This window comes from Pelodiscus sinensis, chromosome 3 (assembly GCF_049634645.1).
Source record: "Pelodiscus sinensis isolate JC-2024 chromosome 3, ASM4963464v1, whole genome shotgun sequence".
Classification (NCBI taxonomy): domain Eukaryota; kingdom Metazoa; phylum Chordata; order Testudines; family Trionychidae; genus Pelodiscus; species Pelodiscus sinensis.
In genome coordinates, this window is record NC_134713.1 from 60145709 (window position 1) to 60168584 (window position 22876).

The 22876-nt window shown below is 45.0% G+C and overlaps 1 protein-coding gene across 3 annotated transcripts; it reads right to left on the minus strand.

The window, feature by feature from the left end:
• Positions 1–57: 57 nt before the first annotated feature.
• On the minus strand, positions 58–21479 carry PGM3 (phosphoglucomutase 3). 3 transcript variants are annotated; one of them, XM_006115897.4, is made up of 13 exons: positions 21343–21479; positions 16559–16764; positions 14599–14783; positions 13783–13850; positions 12677–12810; positions 12281–12476; positions 6893–7050; positions 5586–5669; positions 4285–4383; positions 3799–3915; positions 2210–2332; positions 1767–1940; positions 58–511 (listed from the first exon to the last, which is right to left on the minus strand). In XM_006115897.4, exons 2-13 carry the CDS (start codon positions 16760–16762, stop codon positions 422–424), a joined length of 1632 nt encoding a protein of 543 aa, XP_006115959.2. In that variant the 5' UTR covers positions 16763–16764; positions 21343–21479; the 3' UTR covers positions 58–421. The 3 variants fall into 3 exon arrangements, with proteins under 3 accessions (XP_006115959.2, XP_075779934.1, XP_075779933.1); XM_075923819.1 differs by lacking the exon at positions 21343–21479 and adding an exon at positions 21207–21338; XM_075923818.1 differs by lacking the exon at positions 21343–21479 and adding an exon at positions 20959–21115.
• Positions 21480–22876: the final 1397 nt, after the last annotated feature.

Consider the following 22876-nt stretch of genomic DNA (forward strand, 5'->3'; position numbering starts at 1 on the left):
AAACGCTAGTGCAGGCTCCCCACTGCAGGGGCCCTGAACCTCGAACCACAGACCACCTAGCATTAGTACTCTGTGGACAACAATTTGAGAACCATTGCTTTAGGCGCAAGGGGGAAAAAAAAATATCTGCTTCACAACAGATGTCCTGGTGTGTTCTGCTATCCCAAGCAATACAGTAAGTTTCTAGCATAGAGATAAGCACATTAGAATTGAATTCATTTACATGGCAAAAGCTCCAAGCCAGATTGAGAAGTTAGAGACATTCGCTAAAAACCCTCCCAATTTTCTGAGAAACAGGTGTCCAGTTAAGGATAAGGTACAAAAATATTCTTGTTAAAAAAAACAACCTAGGTGGTTTAATAAATCAAGTAGAAATCAACAAAGAAACCAGGTTTACATAGTGTGACCACTGCTGTGTCCTTCAAAATACAGGCTGGGGTGGTTCTCCTATTCCACCAGCTAGATGGTAAACAGCAAGGCTTACTTCATATGCAAGGGAATCTGCATTCTCCTATAGGAGGTTAAAAAAAATTGTTATACAATGTTGTATTTTTCTTTTGATGGTTAACATTGATGGTTTTGGGGGAGTTCAGTTTTTTTGACACACTGCTCCTAGAGGGCAGTACACTTGGGGTTCATATGTTAGTAAATGTTATCCAGCAGCAATATAATTAAGATTGCGAATGTCACAGAAATCATGGATTTTGTAATTTTCTGGGACCTCCATGACTTCTCCAGTCTTGGGCCACTATGCCTACTCTTCCCTTCCCCCACAGCATCAGTCCTAGGCTGTGCACCTGCTGGCCCCTGTCCTGGTACACCCACAGTGTTCCCCAGAACTCCCCGCCCATGCACCCAAATTCAGTCCAGGGTATACACTGTGAGGTGAGTTTCCATTTATTACCCATGGCCTGTCCATAACTTTTACTAAAAATACCTGGAATTAAAACAGCCTTAAAATTTAATTATTACAATCCAAGCTTTCCAAAGACAACACTTCTCATCTGAAAAAGCCACTCCTAGGGCAAGTTCACGTTCCATGGCCAGATCACAATCGCTAGTTTTGTTTTACCTATGCCATCAAGAGCCATGAGATAGCAAGCCCTCAGACATTTGCTATCTGGGCAGGATTTGAGCCACTAGGCACTTGAGTAAGGGATGACTAGTGCTTTTTTTGTGATGGTACGCACTGGTATGGTGTACTGTCACCTTTTTTTGGGAACACTCGCCACTTTCTGCCAGCTGGCCCTAGGAGCACTCATGCCTCACTGGACAGAAGCCCACTTGGGACACACGGCAATTAAAGGGGCCACAGCCACATTTCAGCCCCAGCTCTTTTTTTTGGTCAATTATTTTTTTGCTGGACATCTAACAATCCTAGTACTGGCACCTTTTTAAAAAAACAAAACAAAAAAGCACTGGGGATGACATTTTCCTTAAACATCACTTAGCGTGCATTTAACATCTATTGCAGCCAGGTTTTAATAGTCAAGTTAGTCTGTCATGGTCAAGCCTAGGCTTCTCTCTGCAGGCTCTCAAGAGGGGCTTACAAATAATCCAAGAGAAAAATATCAACCCTAAAAATGGCTTCATTCTACCTATCAGATCCTAACCTACCCTTTTCTTCACATATTCTGAAGCCTCTCCTCAATATTGGTTCCCTCCTCCCACTCCCACCACACTACTCCTTGTGGTATCACCTTAAAGAAGGCTTCATTGCGTAAGCAATACAACTACTGTAATGTTCAAATTGTTTCTGCTCTGACCTGCGTATCTGCTTCAGCATATACTCGAACTACATCTTCTGTTCCTGATGGGCGGACAAAAGCTCGTGACAGTCTGTACGTCTTTACCAGTTCATCAATTTTTTCTTGTAGTCCTGAAGGTGTAACTGCACGTCTCTCGGCATCTGTTGTGTCAATGACTCGTCTGTCTGCAACCTAATGGCAGGACCAAACAAAATGTAAAGTTTCCCTTCTAACAAATTTCTAGGTGGGCCTTTGATTTGTCTTTTTAATCAATCAATCTGATATGCTGCTGTGGTAAGAGAAGTTTTCCCTGCTCTTTTTGTCATTTTCCCTACCTGGTTTGAATGACAGTAAAAAATATCACAATATGGCACAGCAGAAGGAAAGGCTGGCAAATAGAAAAATGACAGACAGACAGACACTGACCACTCAATCCTGGCCAGCATTATTGTAGCACTAACCTTAACTTTGAGCTGTCGATTGGGAAGATCTGCATAAATGGCATCCCACTGCTGCACTGTCAGACCTTTTAGAGCCAAAATTGCTTCAATCACTAGCATGTCTGAGATGGCATCACCCACGGTCTATGAATAAGAGAAGAATAGGAGTCAATGACCAGGGCTTGACAAACGGTGACAAAAGCCACTCGCCAGCCCCATGCTGCACATGCGCAAGAGCCACATTGCGCATGAGCACGCCGCCAGTAAACGGGGCGCCGGGCTGAAATCTACTTGCCATGGGCAAGTAGATTCAATAGTTTGCCAAGCCCTGTCAATGACAATTAGAAAAATCAAGGGTATATTGTTGAGTTCACTAGAACAAATCTTAAATCTAAAGAGTCAATGAAAATTCAGGAATATTACTAGGTGACTCATCATAAGCTTGATTTTCCTTGGCAGGGTAGTGGCAGAAAGAGAAGAACTTACTAAAAAGAACAATGTGTACTTTACTACTAGACTTCATCTTCGATAAAACTAACATTCAAGTAAAGACCAAACACAATAAATGGGAGGTCAGATTCTGAGAGGACAGGTGACTTACTACCCCGACACTTACTCTGGCATGATAGTGTCACTTGAAAGGTGGCCTGTAAAGGATAAGGCAAAATTGGGCATTAAAGGAATAACCCCAGTAAGTGAGATAATCTCACCGTATTCCTACTCAATTCTTAGCCTCTGGGTTAGGACTTCCAAAAACCCACCAGCGTCCATATGGACACAATGGCCTCTACATTCCACCATCTCTCTTGAAAGGCCTGTGAGCAAGCTTCAGACAAAAATTACTTTTGGTTATTTTTTTTTGATTGATTCAAACTAGTAATGAGATGTGGAGTTTGAGTTGTCATTCTACAGTTCCTCAAGCCATCCAATCCCCTTGTTCAGTAGCTAGAGAAAAGCTTCTCTAGTCTGGCACTCTGGTCCAGCAACATCCATGGCCCAGCACGATCTTAGCTAGCCAGATGTCCACTAGTCATGGGTGTGGCTAACTTTCCCACAGTCCCATAAAATGTGTTTACAGCCACCAGTCCTGGCTCAGTGTTCTGTGCTCTAATTTACCCTGAAGTATCTTCTTGGAGCCCAGCAAGCAGTGGAAGTGTTGGTATTGCTGCTGGACAATACTGATCTCCTGTGGTTTGGCAAATTCTCTGGTTTGGCACCCATCAGGCCCAAAGAGTGCTGGACTAGAGATGTTCAACCTATAGAAGCACAGGCAGCCAGACCAAATGGAAGTGTTTTGCCTCTCTATATGTGGAAATTCTGACATCTTTCAAAGTGAAACAGTTGCTATTCAACAGGTCTTCTTTTAGTTATGCAAGGGTGGGGAGAAGGATTTTAGAAGAGAAAAATGAGTGCCAATGGCTGTCTGCCCAGCCTGGCAGGATGTTTAAAATAGACCATCTCCTTCCCTATGCCTGTTTTAGCACACTGTGCTGTCCTCCACAAAAGATTTTCTATACACTCCCCCAATCTTGCAACTTAGTAGTCACTCATCATACTGTTAGCTCCCCCGAATCAGAATCAAAATACCTGATTTGTACAGTTTCTCTTACTTGATTAATCAGGTCAATGGTATTTTCAAGCATCTTTGCAGCTTCTCTTTTTTGGTTGTCTTTTTCTTCTTTTGCCATACGTCTTATTTTCTCTTCAGCAGCGTTAGTAAATAATACCTAGAAACAAGTATGCTACATAGAATGTGTGTGATATGTCATCAACAATGTATACAACAGATAAAAGATGGTCTCACTTTTTTCTGTTGTGCCAACTAAACCAAATAAGTTGTCTGAGTTTCACTAGCTTGAACTCCCACATTTAGAATACTCAATAGTTGGTGGCAGGGAAGAGAAAGAGGAGGGTAGGAGTGTGAAGGAAATTAGCAAAACTCGGGGACAAGGATAGGGGGAAGGAGTCCCAAGACAGATTTCTTATGAAGCTGCTTATACTAAAGATAATATGGTGGCAAAGTTTTACACACACTGGCTTTAAAACTCAAATAACCCTATCATGACCTACATGCAAATATCTGTGCAGGTACTTACTGTGCCATGTCCGTTTGCCTCAAAGTAAACTCCAATGTCAAATTCTTGGGCCTTATGATGCAAATGCTTTACTCCTGTCTTGGTACAGTGAACAGGCACCTTTAATCCAGAGATACAAGAGAAACACAGATGAAGTGGCATGAAATCAACATCCTGAATAGGATCACAGGGTCAAACTTTTACCATGTAGCTGCAAGATTAAGTTTCAGGAAACTACAGGCCATGATGGATGATGAGCATTTAATATACAGTTTTTTGTAGCTTAAGGGATTAACAGAGGTTATATTCTCATGGCAGACCTGCTGGGTACATACCTTTCTCATTTCTACAGCCTCCTTAAAGAGAGGCTAAGAGATTATGGGTAAGTATTCAAAGACATGTAGGCTTTGCAATGCCTAACCCTTTGCTGTGTACTAAAAGCTGTAGGGCTAGGTTTTAGCTGCCCTCTGGCCCCACATGGTGCTCTGCTCCTGGCCCCACTCTTTGGAGGAGAACCTGAGCAGAGAGCACCGTGGTTCTCAACCTGCAGCCTACGTAACACTTTATGGGACAAGATGACAAATACGTTAGAAAACCATTGGCTTATGCCCTCACCCGCCACCTATTGGAATTCTCAGGTGCCCAAGACTCCCCATACTATGCATGGTGAGAGTTAAGTGCCTCAGGAAGGGCTCCTGAGAAGCTAGGCAGCTGTCGGTGCTAGCCAGGACTGAACTGAAGATGAGAGGGACAGGGCTTAAGTACTCAACCCACTCAAAATTCTCATCTGTGAACAGACTTAGGTGCCTTAGCCAAATCAGCTGCTTAGGTATTCCTTGCTCTAGCAGCCAAAACCCACACCCTTTTCAGGGAAAGGCAGAGCAGAAGCTCTGTCTAGGAAGGCAACTGATAGGTGGATGCCTTGAGAGCCTCCATGATAAGGTGATCTAATACTAGCACCGTAATTATCACTTCAACAAAAATATAACGTTTTAAGGTGATCAGACCTTATCTGGTTCCCTCAGCAGCTCTGTGTGTAACATGCTCTGGCTTTGAAGCATTCCAAGAGTCAGAAAACTTGGATCATTTTTGTTTAGCATTTGCAATTCTAGCAAAGAAACGTGAACTGGTACTGAAATTCCACTCCCTTGCCCTCGCGCCCCCCCCCCCTTTAAAAATCTCATTTACCACAAGAATTTAAAGAAAACTTGGTTAATTCCATCTTATGTCTCTGATGTCCCTCAATGTAGTACCTTTATGGCGTTTTTTAAAGGTAGGAAGCAACTGCGGAGGAAATAGAGAGAAAAAAAATTACTTGATACCTTCATGGTTTCCTCAAGATAACGTGTAGAACTCCCATTAGCATATGCTGTTTGTACCACTGCCATCTTTAGAGATTGTCCTATCTGAGAAGACAAAAAAGTAAAATGCTTAATGCCAAACATATAAATCTTTAGACACAGTATAAAGTAAGACCAAAGCTAAGATTAAGTTAAGTTGAGAACAGAATATTTAACAAGGTGAAAGACTTTCAACATATAGAAGCTAGGAATATCAGCAGTTAACCTTACCAGCTACCCAGTGGGCTTGGTGGGGAACAGGGGGGATGTTCCAAGCCCAGCCAGATTTGCCGCCACCGTGGGGAAGGGGCCAGCTGTAGGACCCCATTTAACTGATAAAATGGGATTTCACATCTCTAATAGTAGCTTCACTCCTGCTGTACTTCCAGAACTGACACCTTTGAAAATCTGAAGAAGGTCGTGGCTCATAAGACACAGAACTTTTTTACATTAAGTCAGTACTGTAAACCTGGCAAAGGTCAGTTTTAGTCAAAAGTGGTCAGCACTGCATACTGTGTCTATGGCCCCAGGAAAAATGAGTTGATACCCAGAGAAAAATGAAACCAATTGGAATGTGCCTTGACAGTACAGTCTCAGAGGAAGTGGCAGCAAGGGCACAGAGACTGAACGTCTCTTTTTACCCACAGTGGTCAGTGCGATTTTATGCGCCAGGTTCGTCCAGACAGCACCTTACAGAATAAGTAAGAACACAAGAATGCTTTCTGAGGCAAATCAAATACAAACTAGGTTTATGGGAATTTTTCAGGGGAAGTGGAGTGCAGCATTGAGCCCTTAAGCATAACTCAGGTCAAAATGGAGATAAAAGCATGAAGAGAAGAGAAGAGAAGAGAAGAGAAGAGAAGAGAAGAGAAGAGAAGAGAAGAGAAGAGAAGAGAAGAGAAGAGAAGAGAAGAGAAGAGAAGAGAAGAGAAGAGAAGAGAAGAGAAGAGAAGAGAAGAGAAGCCTTAGCCTGTCAGCCGTAAAGTGAAATTAGGGTAACTTTTTTCAGTTCCTAGCCAAGGCACCATGGTCAAGCTAAGTTATTTAGTTTCAGCTTCACTTTAAAGCCATTGCCCTTGTCCTCTAAAAATTAGGTCACTGCTTTTGCCACAGCAACTGGTATACACCAAGAGGTCTTCTTTTCAAGATGTGATTTTTCATCAGTGAGCAGTTATGAAAGAGCACCTGAATGAGTATGTGCAGTCATGACAACCTCTCCTTCACTGGAGGAAGTGTACATTTTACAGGAAGGCCCAAAGCAAAACCTTCTCCTGTATAAGTGGAGTTACCTTGATAAGAAGTTCTTTGATGAACGTGCTAATTAAAGTTGCTATTTTATCTCCATCCAGAAGATGAAAATGGCCAGCAGTATCATTATAGTAATAAACAATTCTGTCCGCATCTCCATCAAATGAGCAGCATCTTTCATTAGGCTTGAGATCTAGCCCTAATACACATGAAAGTACAAACTATTAGCTATGGAATGGAAAGCAGAGATTTAGTTAATATGTGTGATGTATTTAGGCTAAGTCTCAAAAGAGATTAGTTATATATATATGCATGCTCTAAACTTGAAAAACTTAGTAGCACAAGAGCAGGAAGTTGATTTTACAAAGGAAATCCCACCTTGAACTCTTCTAATAGGGGAAACTGAACTGAAAGGACGTTGCAAAGAGAAGTACATGTTCAGTATGAACTGAAAATCTCTAACCATTTATTGTTATACCACCTTAAAAAGGTCAGGTTACAAAGTCTACATGAAATATGTCTCAGAGCCACTCCCAATGGTCCAACTGCAGAATAATGTTACATAAGCAGCAAACAGCAGTTATGACACGACCATCGAGTAAGGAGCTGCATCAGCTATTGATCCAAGTCAGAAACATTTATTACTCCATCCGTAATCCACAGATGTGAGGCAATATCTGCAAAATGAGATAAATGGACTTCATCTCAGGGAGGAAGACTGAAAGTAGAAAAACCGAAGCAGTTACATAATGTCAGCTTGATGCATGCAACATCATAATCAGACCTGCCCTCATGAAAGACTCCTTTACCAACTGACTGAAATGAATACATAGCATGTAGTTGGTCTAGATCAGGGTAGGCAATAATTTTGCCAGAATTATTCTCACGCCAAGAATTCTGGTAAGTGGTCATGTGACAAACTTTTCTATTACATTAATGGAGGGGATGTGGGGTCTGATGGAGTTTGAATGCAAGAGGGAGCTCCAGGCAGGGATTGGGATGTTGGGTCTGAGAGGGAGTTAGGGTCCAGGGGGTGGTTCTGACCTGGGGTAGGGGTGAAAGATGGGGGGGAGGTAGGGTCTGGGAGGGAGCTTGGAGCCAGGAGAAGGTAGCGGGTTGGGATGAGGGAGGAAGTGCCAGTTGCAGACTCTGACCAGGAGAGCTTATCACAGGCAGCTCCTGGCCACTGTGGAGCACTCTGGCAGGCTGCCTGCATGCCATGGTAACTCCATGCCACTCAACAGTGCCAGCTGTTGTGTCTCTGCACACCCCTTTTGGGGAAGGAGGACAGCAGTCTCTGCACACTGTCCTGAAGCTTCCATCAGCCAGTTTCCAGCTCATGGGAGTTATGAAGATGGCACCGGGGACAATGGGTGGAGGCCTACTGCCTCCTCTCCCCCAAGCGCATGCAGAGACATATCATCAGCCTTTGGCCATGGCACTTCCAGGAGTGACACAGCTGAGGCTGTGGGCAGGCAGGCAGACTGCCCAAATACCCTGCTGTGCTGCAGAACATTTCCCTCCAACTCTGGCCTGCAGGGTCATGGTGGACTAGAAGAAAATGGTTCCGGCCCATGAATGTATTTTGCGCCCCTCACCCCCCTTTTTTTTTTTTTAAATGAAAATTTAGACCGTTAAATCTACTGAACTGATGTTACACCAAAAAACACTGTCATAGAATATTCTTGGATACTACAGGACTTTCTATAGCCTCCAGTATCAGGATTTATATATAAATGTTTAGCATCACTTTTAGATAAGTGGATCTGCTAGACAAACACAATGCACTGTATGACCATCTAGTTTTAAACAAACTCCTTGAGTGAGATAGTCTTGCTCTGTGTTTTTACAGGGCCAAAACTGTTTAATACTAAGAGCAACAGCCAAGAGTTAGACAGCCAACATTTCCTACCTAAACAGAGCTCAAACAAAACTTTACTGGTGAACTATTTTTCCTCAGACTTTGTGATCCTTCTCATATTAGCTTTCTTAGGTCATTAAAAGTGGTTGAGGGGTGAAGTGGGAAGAGAAGAGAAGGATTCTCTGGTGACTTTAATGCTAAAGAATAAGGTTTCTTAACATCCTACTGCCTTGTTTTATAGATCTCAGGAGCTGAGATCCTTCTAAAGACTAAGGAAGGGCACTCCAATGCCGCCTCTCCTCCTCCCAGAATTCTTAGTCTGGAAAAACTCTGGTTCCTGTGGGAGAGTAGAGCAACTCTCAACTATTAGCCTCTCAATTGCTGAAGCACTCCATCCAACTTCTCATCTCTGCCATCCCTTCTCTCACATAAGTGGACATGTGAGAGTAAGGCAGTGCAACTGCAGCTCATCAGTAAATTAGCATGTTCAAGCATGCTGTCAAACCCTTACACTAAAGTTGAGAGAGTGCATAATTAAACAGCTGGAAGGCTGGATGCAGATTCCTATGCCCCTAATGATTGTAGTAAGAGGAACACCTAAAACATAAGCCCATATATCACTGGCTTGGTGCGAGGCCTGAAGCCTAGGCAACAATGGTTAAGATTTTGCTAATACAAAGCCAAGTTAAGCTGTGAGCAAGAGGCAGGCCCTGCTCACAGAACTTAAGAGAAGGACTGATATTGCACAAACATTCATACCTGATAGGTACTAGGCACAGGGCGTAAATGCATTCCACAGGGATAACAATGCCTCACGAAGAAACATTTTGGTACCAGCAACTCACAGATAGTAAGGACATACTGACTCAGATTCAACACAGAGTCTAAAATAACAGCACAATAAATAGAAATGTTTTAATCAAACCCGCATGTACAAGGTAATGGGTGGTATCTAGGTAACCCCGGAGGGTGGCAACCTGATACAACAGAAATAATATGTAACTTGTTTGAACAGGTTGTACCTCCCTTAATCAGGACTCAGTGGTCCAGCAACATCCGTGGCCTGGTACCGACCATGGATGTTCCTGGACCACAGAGCCCAGAAACAGGGAGGTCTGGCAGCAGGGCAGGAGCCCCATAGGGCACCAGCAACTCAGCTGGGAACCTAGTGTCGGGGCAGAGGGAGGGGGGAAGGGAAGCACAGCAGGGAGTTCTGGCCCCAGTGGCAGCCAGAGAGCTCTGGCCACGGCCCCATTCTGGCTCCAGCAGCCTGGGAACCCCAGATGCAGAGCCAGGTGGCTTCGGAGCTCTGCTGCAGAGCTCCAACCGTGGCTCTCAGGCCCCAGCAGCAACGGGGCTGGTGGCATCTAGAGAGCCCTGGCAGGCTGGGGGAGCAGCAGGGGCAAGCTGGAGCCTTAGCCCGGTAGCAGCACGGACCCTGAGGGGAGGAACTTTCCCTGGTTTGGAAAATCTCCTCGTTCGGGATCAGTCAAGTCCCAAGGGTGCCGGACCAGTGAGGTCGAACCTGTACCATTACAGAGGGGCGGTCCTTGTCTGGCCTAGGAGACAGTGGAAAGTCCTGCCACTGTCTGAGCCAGTGCATTACAACGGGTGTATATGTTAGTTGTCTGGTAGAGTCTGCTAAACACTAGAATTAACAATAAACCTGGCCTGGTACCTTTGTCCCTTATCTGATTTTGTGGTCTTTGGGGGTTCTCTCAGAGTCTGCTGCGCTGGCTACCTAAACAGAGCCAGTGCAATGTACAGGGGGAGTATACACAGCCAAACAGTTATCAGTGAACAGAGCAAAATACCCATCAAGACACTACACAGATTCCCAATGAAATCACTGTGGTCAGTGGTTAATTGTAAATTCTTACCACTTGAGTGAAATCAGATGCCTAACTGTGAATTTACATTAACTTATGCCACTCATGTTTGAAACCAGTGGCCTTAATTTTAGTCTATGGATGTAGAGGCACCTTATGCAATGAAGTGGCAATAGCAGTCCTTGGCCCTCGACTCAGAACCTGAATCAGAAACAGTCATCCATTCCTTGGTGGCTGCTGTTGGGAACTGCAGATCCCAGTAGTGGCTAATATCAAAGTAATTACCTACAGAGCTGACCGTATCCCCCAATGGATAGTTCAAAACAGAAACTGAAGCAGCAAGAGCAATTTTACAAGAAGACTGAAGCAAAAGCAGCCTGAGGTTCACCATAAGGTAGCAGCTCCAGAGACATGATGATTCTGCAGCAGAACCCATTATAGCCTTAGGAGCTCATCTCATGAGTTATTCTCTCAGTTTTCAGATGTTCTAACCCAGGGTTCAATGTTACGCACCTTCCATGAATCTGGGCTAAATCACCTTTTTATAAGCCTCGGAGTCAGCTAGCAAAAGGATTACACGTATGCCGACTGTTAGTTACATGTGTCTGGACAAGCCAAATGAATTCAATCTGGCTCGCCTTTAAGTTGAGAGTAATCGGTTATGGCTGTTTATTTACAGCCATGGTTCTCAACCATGCATACTCCTGGACATACACAGAGGTCTCCCAGGGAGTACATCAACTCAGATCTGAATATTTTTACAATGAGCTACATAAAGAGCCAAGTCAGTACAAACTAAAATTTAAAAAAGACAATGACTTGTTTATACTCCTCTATATACATTAAACTGAAATAAGCACAATATTTATATTCTAATTGATTTTACAATTCTATGGTAAAAATGAAAAATTGCTAATATTACTAAGAAAGTAAGCAACCCTTGTATTTTTATGTCTAGTTTTATAAGCAAGTAGGTTTTAACTGAGATGAAACTTGAAGACACACAAGACAAATCAGATTATTGAAAAGGGTACAGTAGTAGTGTAAAAAGGTTGAGAGCCACTGATTTACAGCATTAAGGAGTTCCACACAGATCAGTCACCTCCTCAGCTCAAGCCATGCATCATTATGCTTCCATGCTAAGTTCGCAATAGCTTTCAAAGCACAGGAGTAGGCTGCTTAATATAGTCAGAATTCTAAATGGGGATGTTTAATCAGCTAATTGAGTAGCTGATGAAATTTCCATTGACTACTCAATTGGTCAATAACGGGGAAGGGAGGGGGGTAAAAACTGCAGAGCTGCAGTGGGGTTAGCTCCCACATCCAGGAGCTAACCTGCTGTGCCTCTGCCTTTTAAATGTATTAAGAGCCTGGCAGTTCTTAATACATTTAAAAGGCAGAGGCACAACATGGAGGACCAGACACAAGCCAGAAATCAGCTGTTCTGGCTCATGCCCTGTCTCTCCCTCCGCAGCTGAGATGCTGCTGGGGGGGGGGGGGGGGAGGAATCAGCTTTTAATTAAGCCAGCCCCGCCCCCACAGGCTCCTGCTCCCCCCTTGCTGCCTGTCTCTGAAAGAGGCAGCAAGGTGGGGGGGGAAGGGGGGCGGGAGGAGAGAGAGAAGCGACTAGTCCAGTAGTGACTCAACTACCCAATAAGCAAATGCTTATCAGGTAATCAACTACTTGCTTACATCCCTAATTCTAAAAGGGCTGAAGTTATAGATTGCTGATTACATACCTAGAGGTGGTTTCTGATGAACTTTCACAAAGTCTGCACCACATAAATGATTGAGTTTCTCTTTGGTCCCATCATTATATAAGTGAATTAACAGGTTCTTTGGAAAGTAATGTTCCATTTCCTTTAGTTTCAGGGCTCCTATACCATTTGCACAATCTATCTTCAGGTACCTCTGGCCATCTCCAGAGCTGCAAGCCTTCAGATAAGAGAGGAGGGGTATTAAAGTGAACTACATTTCTGGATAAAAACCAACAGCTCTCCACACCTCCCCACTCCACCAGGAGACAAACAAGTTTGAAGTGTTCTTAGTCGTTTTTTCCTTGTATGCAGAACATTTTGCACATTTTACATGAAGGTAAGCAATGATTTATTTAGGGAGAATTTAACTGCTCTCACTTGTTTTGTCAGCTCCCCAAAAGCTTTGGATAGTTTCTGGTAGTAACCTTCCACTGTTGCCTTCCCATAGTGCTCTTGAGTATTTTGACAGCAGACCATGTAATGCAGCTGGGGTGTTGTTACCAGACCATAATCTATTATAAAATAAGTCAGAATATTAAAAGAATACAAGGGTCATTACTATTTAGATTTTTGTTTACAAAATATTAGAAAGACAAAGTGGGTGGGGTAATTATTGGACTAACTTCTGGTGGAAAGAGAGATAAGCTCTTGCGCTCTTCTTCAGCCCTGGAGAAAGGCACTCAGGCCTTGTGCATGAAAAAATTAGGTCACTTTAACTATGTTGGTCAGAGGTGTGAAAAATCCACGTTCCTGAGCTGCATGGTTAAGTGGAACTCAGTCCCCATATCAATATCTGCAGAATCTTTTCCCTTGGCATAGATAGCACCCACAATGAATTGCTACAGCACCATAGCTGCAGCAGTTCTCCTGTAATGTTTTATGTTTAGGCAAGCCCTCAAATTGTCACAGCTAAATACAGGGTGGAAAAAATTGTGTAGTGTAAGTAGTTAAAGGTAACACTATACAAGGTGAAGTGGCCTATTAGAACCGCTGCAGTCACAGGATGATAAAAAAGAGGAAGGGGAGCTAATTGTGTATAACAACAATCTGTACAGTGTATTTATTGAAGACTATGGTTTTTAATGTCTAATAAGGTTATCAATTCCCTGGCTTGTCTTCAACACATTCAAAATATGAACCTGGGAGCACCTTCAAAAGGTCAGCTCTGTGTGGCTTGAAAGCTTGTCTTTCACCAAAATAAGTTAGTCCAATAAAATTTATCTTACGCTAAATCCTATTTAGAGGCATACAATATTTACTAACATATATAAAATATTTTGCAAGAAATCTATCTTAAAAACCATTTCACATAAATTTATATAGAGAATTTTACACTGACATTAAAATCATCCCACCACACACACAAAAAAAAAAATCCCCCACTATAAACAGTAATGGAAAAAGTACACAAGCTACAACTTTAGGTCTATTCACACTTAAATAAAAACTTCAAATATAATGCATAAGATCAAATAGCAACATACCATGATATTGACCACCTAGAGCACATACGCCATCTATTACTGATTGTGAAAGTTTCTCACTGCTAGGTCTGAAAAAGAACAAATACAATCACTAAGTTTTAAGAAAACATTATGCAGAAATACAAACCTAGGTTTCCTTCTTTTGCACAGGTGGAGAAGTTCAGCCAACATGGCTCTCCATGCAGAATTAGATTCCCATGTGTCATGAAGAGTGCATCTACAGTGCATCCTTAGCTTGAAATAAGCTATGCAATTTGAGCTACGCAATTTGCATAGCTGATTTCCAAATTTGGTGCTGTCTATACAGCACCAAATTTCAAAACAGAGAACTATTCCGAAATGTACTTTAATCCTCGTAGAATGAGGTTTACAGAGACATCAAAAGAGCGTGCCCGTTATTTCAAAAACACAGGTGTGCTATCAAGACGCGGAAAAGGCTATTTCGGGATACTGGAAGTATCACCCTAAGAGACTGTAAGTATCACCCTAAGAGACTTACATGAAGAGTACGGAGTTGATGTGGTAATGGTATCACTAACATGAAAAGACCCAATCTAATGTCCTTTGAAATCTAAAGGATCCCGTCTGACCTCATCAGTGGGCACTGAATTAGGCCCAAGAAGCATATTGTGCGTGTGGAGAGTTAGACGTTACCATAACAAACAGATTTAAAGTGAAGCATATGTGACGTGTATTGTGGTGGCATTAGACAGTCATGCATTCGATGTACAGACATTTCAGTAGATAAGTTGCCTGTGAATGCAGCTTTGGTAGTTCAACATAGTCTGTCAAGTATAATAGTATTTATGCAGGTACCTGGTGTCTCTACCAATAAAAACTGAGGCGTGTAGGTGCAGATTCACCACTTCTTTCTGGCAGATCTCAGTCAGTATGCTCTGTATTTCCTGCTCATCTGCATTAGCCAGACATGTAGCATATTCTTCCCAGGCAGAGGTCAACATTTCACCCAGTGGGTCAACCAACTTTACACCATTGTCTTCCTTAGAAGAAAATAAATGTACTTATGTCTAAAAGTGAGAAACCCAACCGGATTTCTTTAAAGACAGAAGATAAATATAGATACATCCTTATGGCTTCATTTAGGCCTAAAGAGTTACTAATAAAAGTTGGCCTACCTACCAAACAAATCCATACACAGTTTGAAATCAGTAACACAATCAACATATTAAGTCACTATTTTTCTGGTAGTTCTGTAAAAAAGAATCAGTTGATATCAAACCGATAGAATATTTCAGACTATGGAATTGCTAAACTTAAGTGCAGCAGATAAGTAAAGCAAACGCTTTCCTTATGAATGTTGCACCCTGAAAGCCAATGTCAACTTAGTTTAAAAAAAAAAAAAAAAAAAAAAAAAGAGATTCATAGAGTTTGCTGAAAGGGTTTGATGTCCCTCAGATGTACTCCGTTTCTTGTGCTGCTAAATCTTCATAAAAAGCAGAGAGTACATCTGAGGGATGCCAAACCCTTTCAGTAAACCCTGTGACTCTCCATTAAAACAAAGGAGACTCTAAAGGAGACTCTAAGGTTCTGTAACAGATTTCCTTTCAGACTGGAAAGGTCTAAAAACTATAAGCAAGAATTGGGGTATGACTGTGTGGCAAAATAGCTTCCAACATGCAAGTAATGTTATTTGTGGTTAATAAGACTATTCACATGCATAAATTAAGCAAAAGTATTCACAGGATCTGGCCTCTAAACACCATCAGTCTCTCCCAACTCAGAGATTTTGGTTCTCCTTAGGCCGATACAGGCAATCCCCGGGTTACGTGGGTCCGACTTAAGTCGGACCCCTAGTTACGAACCGGGGGCAGGGGGAGGCCGCTAGTGCAGGGTGCCTCCCCCACTGTCGCCGCCTCTGGCGGCGCGGGGGGCGCTTCCCCCCAGCAGACCAGGGAGACGTGGTGCTAGCGCCTCCCCCTCCCCCCCAGCAGACCAGGGAGACGCAGAGCGGCTTTTCTCGCCGCGGAGGACGCGGGCGGTGGGACCACGGCGCATCTCGGCGGTCCCGCCGCCCGCATCCTCCGCGGCGAGAAAAGCTGCTCCGCATCTCCCTAGTCTGTGGGGGGGTGGGGTGCATGCGGCGCTACTGGACTAACCCAGCAGCACCCCAAGCTGCTCTGCCTCAGGCGTCCCCAAGTCAGCCGCATCTGAAACTGATCAGCGGCTGACTACAGGAAGCCCGAGGCAGAGCTGCTCTGCCCCGGGGCTTCCTGTAGTCAGCCACTGATCAGTTTCAGCAGCGGCTGACTTGGGGACACCTGGGGTAGAGCAGCTGGGGTGCTGCCGGGTTGGTCCCCGCAGCGCCGAGGTGCGGCGCTGTGGGGACCTACCCGGCAGCGCCCCAGCTGCTCTGTCCCAGGCGTCCAGATTTAGCCTCTGTTGAAACTGATCAGCAGCTGATTCCAGGAAGTCCGGGGCAGAGCAGCTTTGCCTTGGGCTTCCTGTAGTCAGCTGCTGGTCAGTTTCAGCAGCGGCTGACTTGGGGACACCTGGGGCAGAGCAGCTGGGGTGCTGCCGGGTTGGTCCAGTAGCGCTGAGGAGCAGCGCTGCGGGACCAACCCAGCAGCAACCCAGCTGCTCTGCCCCAGGCGTGTCCGATTCAGTCGCTGCTGGTCAGTTTCAACAGCGGCTGAATCTGGACACCAGTTCTGACTTACATACAAATTCTACTTAAGAACAAACCTACAGTCCCTATCTTGTACGTAACCCGGGGACTGACTGTACTACCAAAGAATACATTCAGAAATCTTCTTACTTCAGGATTGTGAGATGCTGTAACCATGACTCCAATAGTAGATTTGGTCTTCATGGACCTTAGCACTGCCAGCAAACCCATGCGATACATGATGTGATCAAGATGCCCTGCCTTGGTACGAAATCCAGCAGTTCCATACTGAAGAGTGAGTCCAGCTGGTTTCAGATGTAATGCTGAGTATTTTGCAACTGCCTCAAAATCCATTTCTATAAAAGGAAACGACTAAAATCACCATAATACATTTCATACATTACATTAACCTCGAAAATCCACAGATACATTGAATTGACCAGATAAAATAAGCCTCTGAAGACAGCAACAAGTAGCATTTACATAAAAAAGCTTTGAGTTTCCAAGGTTGGTATGCAGCTTTCTCCCAACTTAAAACAAGGTCGGGGTTTGGCTGTGCCAGAAAAACAGGGAGTGCCTGAGATGGGATTCTTTTCTAGAACACAGAAAGGCAGGGATCTGAGAGCCGGGAGAGTTACGCTCCTCGATGGCCATGAGGGGCAGAGGATATTTATACTGCAGAGTGACCACAGGGGGGTCCCGCACCAGGCAGAGTGGCCAGCTGGAGCTCCCCATGTTGCTGACCACTGGCCATGAGTAAGCAGCGCTCCTGTCCCAAACCCCTGCACCAGTCCTAAGCCACAGCACTGGAGGAGAAGCCCTGCTAGCTAGGTCCAGGCAGCACAACCCTTTCCTCCCCACCCCACACGCGGAGGAGACACAGGCTGGGACCAGACAGCACAGCACCTCTCGCCAGCCCAGAGAAGATCTGGGCTGGCCTAGTAGTGCATCCCCAGCCTCCTGGAAGGAGCCACTGGCTGGGCAGCACGGGCCTAGGCACTCCAGGGAGCTGGGAGCACTACCAGCACTACCCTCACTGCTGCTGAAGGCCCTTGTGAGCCTCTGCAGACCTCTCAGCCCTGACTCCTGCATCCCCTCACCCTCTGCTCCCACAAGGACCTGAGTAATACCAGGTAAAGCTTCTAGTAAATATATATACATTTAAATAGCAACTCAAACCCTTGAGTGATTTTATCCAAGATTAAGTCTAGATATATTCACGCAAGACCATTTTCTTGTGTTTAGCTAGTGTTAGAGTCAGGATTATTAAATATCTGAATTGAAACCGATCCTGTACGGAAGGTCCAGACCAAGACATTCACATCCCACAAGACAATAATACGTTTGCAGAAGATTCAAAAGCATTACAGCCCTGGAAAGGAGCCTCCACATCACCTGTATATCTTGAAGGAAGTCTGTGCTAGCTGCACAAGTGAGTGCTGACTGAGGGAGAGACTGGGCCAAGAAAGGACCCTCAATTACACCGGTCCTGTGGCCCTAGTACAAGTGGCAGAGAATGACCACGTCTCCTATTCCAGACAACAGCAGGCAGAAGGCATACAGCTGCAACACCAAGCCAAATTCCCAGTTCAGTGGTGTTGTCCAATTTCCTTCCCCCCCCCCCTCCCCCACACTGACCATCCAAAGCCTATTACTTTCTTTTCTTCTTGTAAATATCCAAAGCAAAAAATATTATTTGTTCTACGGAAATTCTTAGGGGCTCCAACCACAGATCAGAGCTCAACTGTATTAAGTGTTATACAAACAAAACCAAAAGCATCCCTCTCCAAAGAGCTTACCTATGACTACACTACACCCCTTACAACAGCACAGGCATGTCACTGCAGCCACACTGCCGTAAGGTGCACAATTCTTTTGATGCCAGGAGAGAGCCCTCCCAGTCATAAAATAAAACTACTTCCGGTAAGAAACAGGGACAGAGTGGAGTAGAGGCAGGGACTTGGGGTGGCACAGAAGTCAAGAAGTCAGTGTCTGCATCTCATATGGTCTATTGGGAACTGGAAATATGATAACCCTAGCTTAACAGTGCAGGAGCGACCTATCAGTGGCACTATTTCAGATGGGGGGGGCTGGTCAACTTTAACTGGGATTCCAGGGGCTGTTTAAATACTTCAAAACTCTTTTGGTAAGTAATTAAGCTGACAGGAGCACTGTAATTGCTATCTGATCCCTATTAGGAATGTTAAAATGTGTTTATTTTGGTAAATGTGTAACCGTTGAAATTTTCCATTTACAAAATGAGCCATGTGTATCAGAGGCAGTAGCGAAAGGGCGGGGTGGAGGGAGGAAAGCAGGAGGCTCCATGGAAGCCAATACACATGGGAAGTCAGTTTAAAAGCCAGCATGTAACTGTGAAGGTTAACCAATGAGCCCAGGCACATCGGTGAACTATTTATATGCTTACTATCACTAGAGGGCTGCACCTCCCTGCTCACTAAGCTCGCCAACCCCCCTCTCATGAAAGGTAGGCAACCCCAGCTCTCCACCCAGCCATGGGGGTAGGCTGTGCTGCACCTGTGCCAGCCAGGGCCCGTTTTTCCTTTCTCTCACACTGTGCTGGCTCAGGGCCCTGTCTCCTGCTAACTACCTCCTCTCCTAAAAGACTGAGCAGGAACTGGCTCTGCCCCTGGTGGTTGGGTAAGGCCGGGCCGTGGCTGCACCAGACCCGGCTCTTCACATGGCTACCAGAGAGGGCTGGAGTGACAGTGTGTGGGCTTGACTCCAGGGCTGGGGCCTAGGGCAGAAGGAACAGGGCTTTACCTGCGCATGCCCCAGCCTGTGGATGATGATGTCACTTTGTTATCCCACAGGAAAAAAAAGTTAATTTTATATAGCGAGAACGATTGTTAAGGGATGCTGATTAGTATGTAATGTATATTCTTACTTCGTTACCAACTCTGTAGAGAGAAACAGAAAGATTGACCCTGTCAGGACTCCTGGGTTCTCTTTCAGACATGGAATGGGAGTGGTGTCTAATGGGTTACTGCAGAGGGTACATACATCTGAGTTCTATATAAGGACATCAGAATGGCCATACTGGGTTAGACCAATGGTCAATCTAGACAAGTATCCTGTCTTCCAACACTGGCCAATACCAGGTGTTTCAGAAGGAATGATCACAACAGGCAATCAGCAGGTGATCCATCCCATTGCCCATTCCCAGCTTTTAGCAAACAGAAACAAGGGACATGCAAAATATGGTGTTGGATGCCTTCCCGTCCTATCTAATAGCCATTGCTGGACCTATCTGTCATACACTTATTTAATTCTTATTGGCTATAACCCCATTATAATTTTGGCTATTACAACATCCCTGGCAAAGAGTTCCACAGGTTGACTGTGAAAAAATATTTAAATCTACTACCTATTAATTTAATTGAGTGCCCTTGTTTCTTGCATTATGTGAAAGAGTAAACCCTTATTCAATTTTATAGACTTCTATTATACCCCAGCACCTCCACTCATCTCTTTTTCAAGCTAAAAAGTCCCAATCTTTTTATTTATCCTTATACAGAAGGTGTTACGTTCCCAAATCCAGGGATTTTCAAAATTGGGTTGCAGGCGTCCCCAGAGAAGCCAATGGTGGGCCGTGAGATGCTTTGTTTATCTAAGTGTCCATCAGCACAAAGCCTCGCTGCTCCCCTTGACTGAAGTTCACCATTTCCAGCAAAAGGGAGCTGTGGGAAGCAGAGGCTCAACTATTATATAAACAAAGCACCTTACCGGGGGAGGCTCACAACCCAACTTTGAAAACCCCTACCGTAATCATTTCTGTTGTCCTTCCCAGTCAGTACCTTTTCCAAATCCAATATATTCTCTCTGATATAGGGTGTCCAAATTTGCATGAAGTATTCAAAGGTGTGTATACCATGGATTTATATACTGTAGTGGTGTAGGCAAAATCCAGCCCACTAAACATTACCCTCTGGTCCACCATAACCCTCCAGGCAGCTAAAAGTCCCACAGCACAGCAGGCAGGCTGCCTGCTGCAGCCATGCTGTTTCCCAAAGCAGGTGGCTGTGGCAAACAAGCCTGTCTCTGAGCTCCCCTTGGGCAGAGGGAGGCAGTAGGTATCCACATCCTGGCCTCACTCCCATTCTCACAGCTCCCACTGACCAGAAATCATCCAATGGGAGCTGCAGGGGCAGTGCTCACAGAGTCCCTCCAAGGGGCACACAAAGACGTGCTTGCAAGCAGCAGCCAGCCACTGTGTGTGACACGGGGCCACCATGGCATGCAGGCAGCACTAGGTCCATTACAGATCCCCAGGCAATAACACTATTTACCTCTCTCAAGTCTCACCATTTGTTTCCTACCCTTGTTTCCACCTTTCGACTGGAGAACCTGGCAATGCTCTGGGATCACCTAAGGGTTCTTAATTTACCTTCCCCGAGCTTTTTGTTATTTTAATCACTCTGTCCATAAACAAACGCCCAGCCCCAAAGGCTGCTGCTGTTCCCAGCTTCTGAACTCACTCAAGCTGGGAAACTGGGGGGGGGGGGGGGCTCCCTTTACCCTTCGCTACTCACCCCTGTGAGCTGACACCAAACTGGAGTTTCAGCTCCAGAAGGTAACGCTTGTCAGGGCCGTTACCAGCGAGCAAGGCGCGCGGCGAGGCCAGGCTGAGGCTTCTCAGCGCTGACAACTCGCCCCCCGCCCCAGACCGAGGGCCCCCCCCCAACCTGCCGCATCACGTGACCATGGTTCCCCCAGACGGAGGCCCCGCCAATCGCGTCCCGCGGTGGAAGCGCGGAGTGCCCCGCACAGACCCGCCTACCTGCGGCGCCACCAGCCGCTGCCGACGTGGCTCTCAGCAGCCAGATGGTCAAACACGCCCCTTCCTGCGCAGACACGCCTCCTAACGCCGAGCCAATCAGAGCGCAGCCGCTCGCCGGCCCTAGAGTCTTTCTTACCTGAACGTTCCACTCTCCCAGGGATCCCCGCCCGGTGCTGGGGGGAGGACGCACCGCCAAGAGAGTAGCCACGGTGGGGCGGGGCTAAGCAGGAGCTTCTCGCGCGAGGGGGGCGGAGTTCCGACGGTGGGGCGAAGCTTGGTAGCACCTCAGGGTAGGAGGGGGCTCGTTGACTGGCTGGGCTGGAGTACCGAGCTGCAGCAGGTGCGGGATGATACAACTCCCCAAGAATCAGTGTGGCCACTGTGGGAAGTGGATCTAATAGCATCAACTTCAGTTCCCTTGCTCATGTAACAAAAGACAGGATTATGTTGTGCTCTAAAGACTAACAAGATGATTTATTAGGTGATGAGCTTTCGTGGGCCAGACCCACTTCCTCAGATCAATATGTGGGAAAAAATTGGCACCACCATATATACCAAAGTGATACAATAAAAAAAATGAATGCACATGAAATTGACAAATCACATTTTAGAACAGTGGGGGTGAGGGATCTGAGGAAACTTTGTTCTAAGTCAGCCATAAAGATAGTGATAGAAATGTAGCGGTGTTAGTCTGGGGTAGCTGAAGCAAAATACAGGACTATGTAGTACTTTAAAGAGTAACAAGATGGTTTATTAGATGATGAGCTTTCCTGGGCCAGACCCACTTCCTCAGATCAAATAGTGGAAGAAAATAGTCACAACCATATATAGCAAAGGATACAATTTTAAAAAATGAACACATATGAAAAGGACAAATCCCATAAAGATGTTAGCGTACTGTGGGGCCATGCGGGTACCATGGCTGTGCTGCTGATCTGGAGGTATAAGTTGTCACCAAATTGGAAATAATTGTGGGTGAGAACAAAGTTACACTGGTTACACACCCCCACTCTGTTCTAAAATTTGATTGGCCAATTTCACATGCATTCATTTTTTTTATTGTATCACTTTGGTATATATGGTGGTGCCAATTTTTTTCCACATATTGATCTGAGGAAGTGGGTCTGGCCTACAAAAGCTCATATATTGCATGTCTTGTTTTTTCAGAAGACTTAAACTCAACATAATGCAAGACATTGGTGCAAACAGGCCTATTTCCCTGCCAAGTTTTCCTTTGCAGTGCCCTCCCTTGTTGTAGTTGTGTTGTTCAGAACATTCAATTTGTGATGGAGTGTGGTGACTGAAGACATTTGGGATTGTTCCCCAGTGTGCACATGTCCCTTCTTGCTTTCTGGGGCACCTCATCACCCTGTCCTGCTGGCCAGTTCATTTGGTCTTCCCCATACAAAGCACAAAGTTGTGACTACCACACTGCTGCAGCAGAATGAAGCCCTACACCATTTCAGCTCTGGAAGGACACAGTTCTAGAGCACAGCACTCAGGAAACCATCACCCAAAAATAATCAAACCAACAAATAAATCACATACGCTCCCTTTAACAGAGATGTACACATTAGTTGCTCTTCTCAGGTAACAATTATGCGGCCTGACACTAAACAAAAATGTTTTTATTAAGTAAGTACACAGTAGGGTTTAAGTGGCTGCAAGAG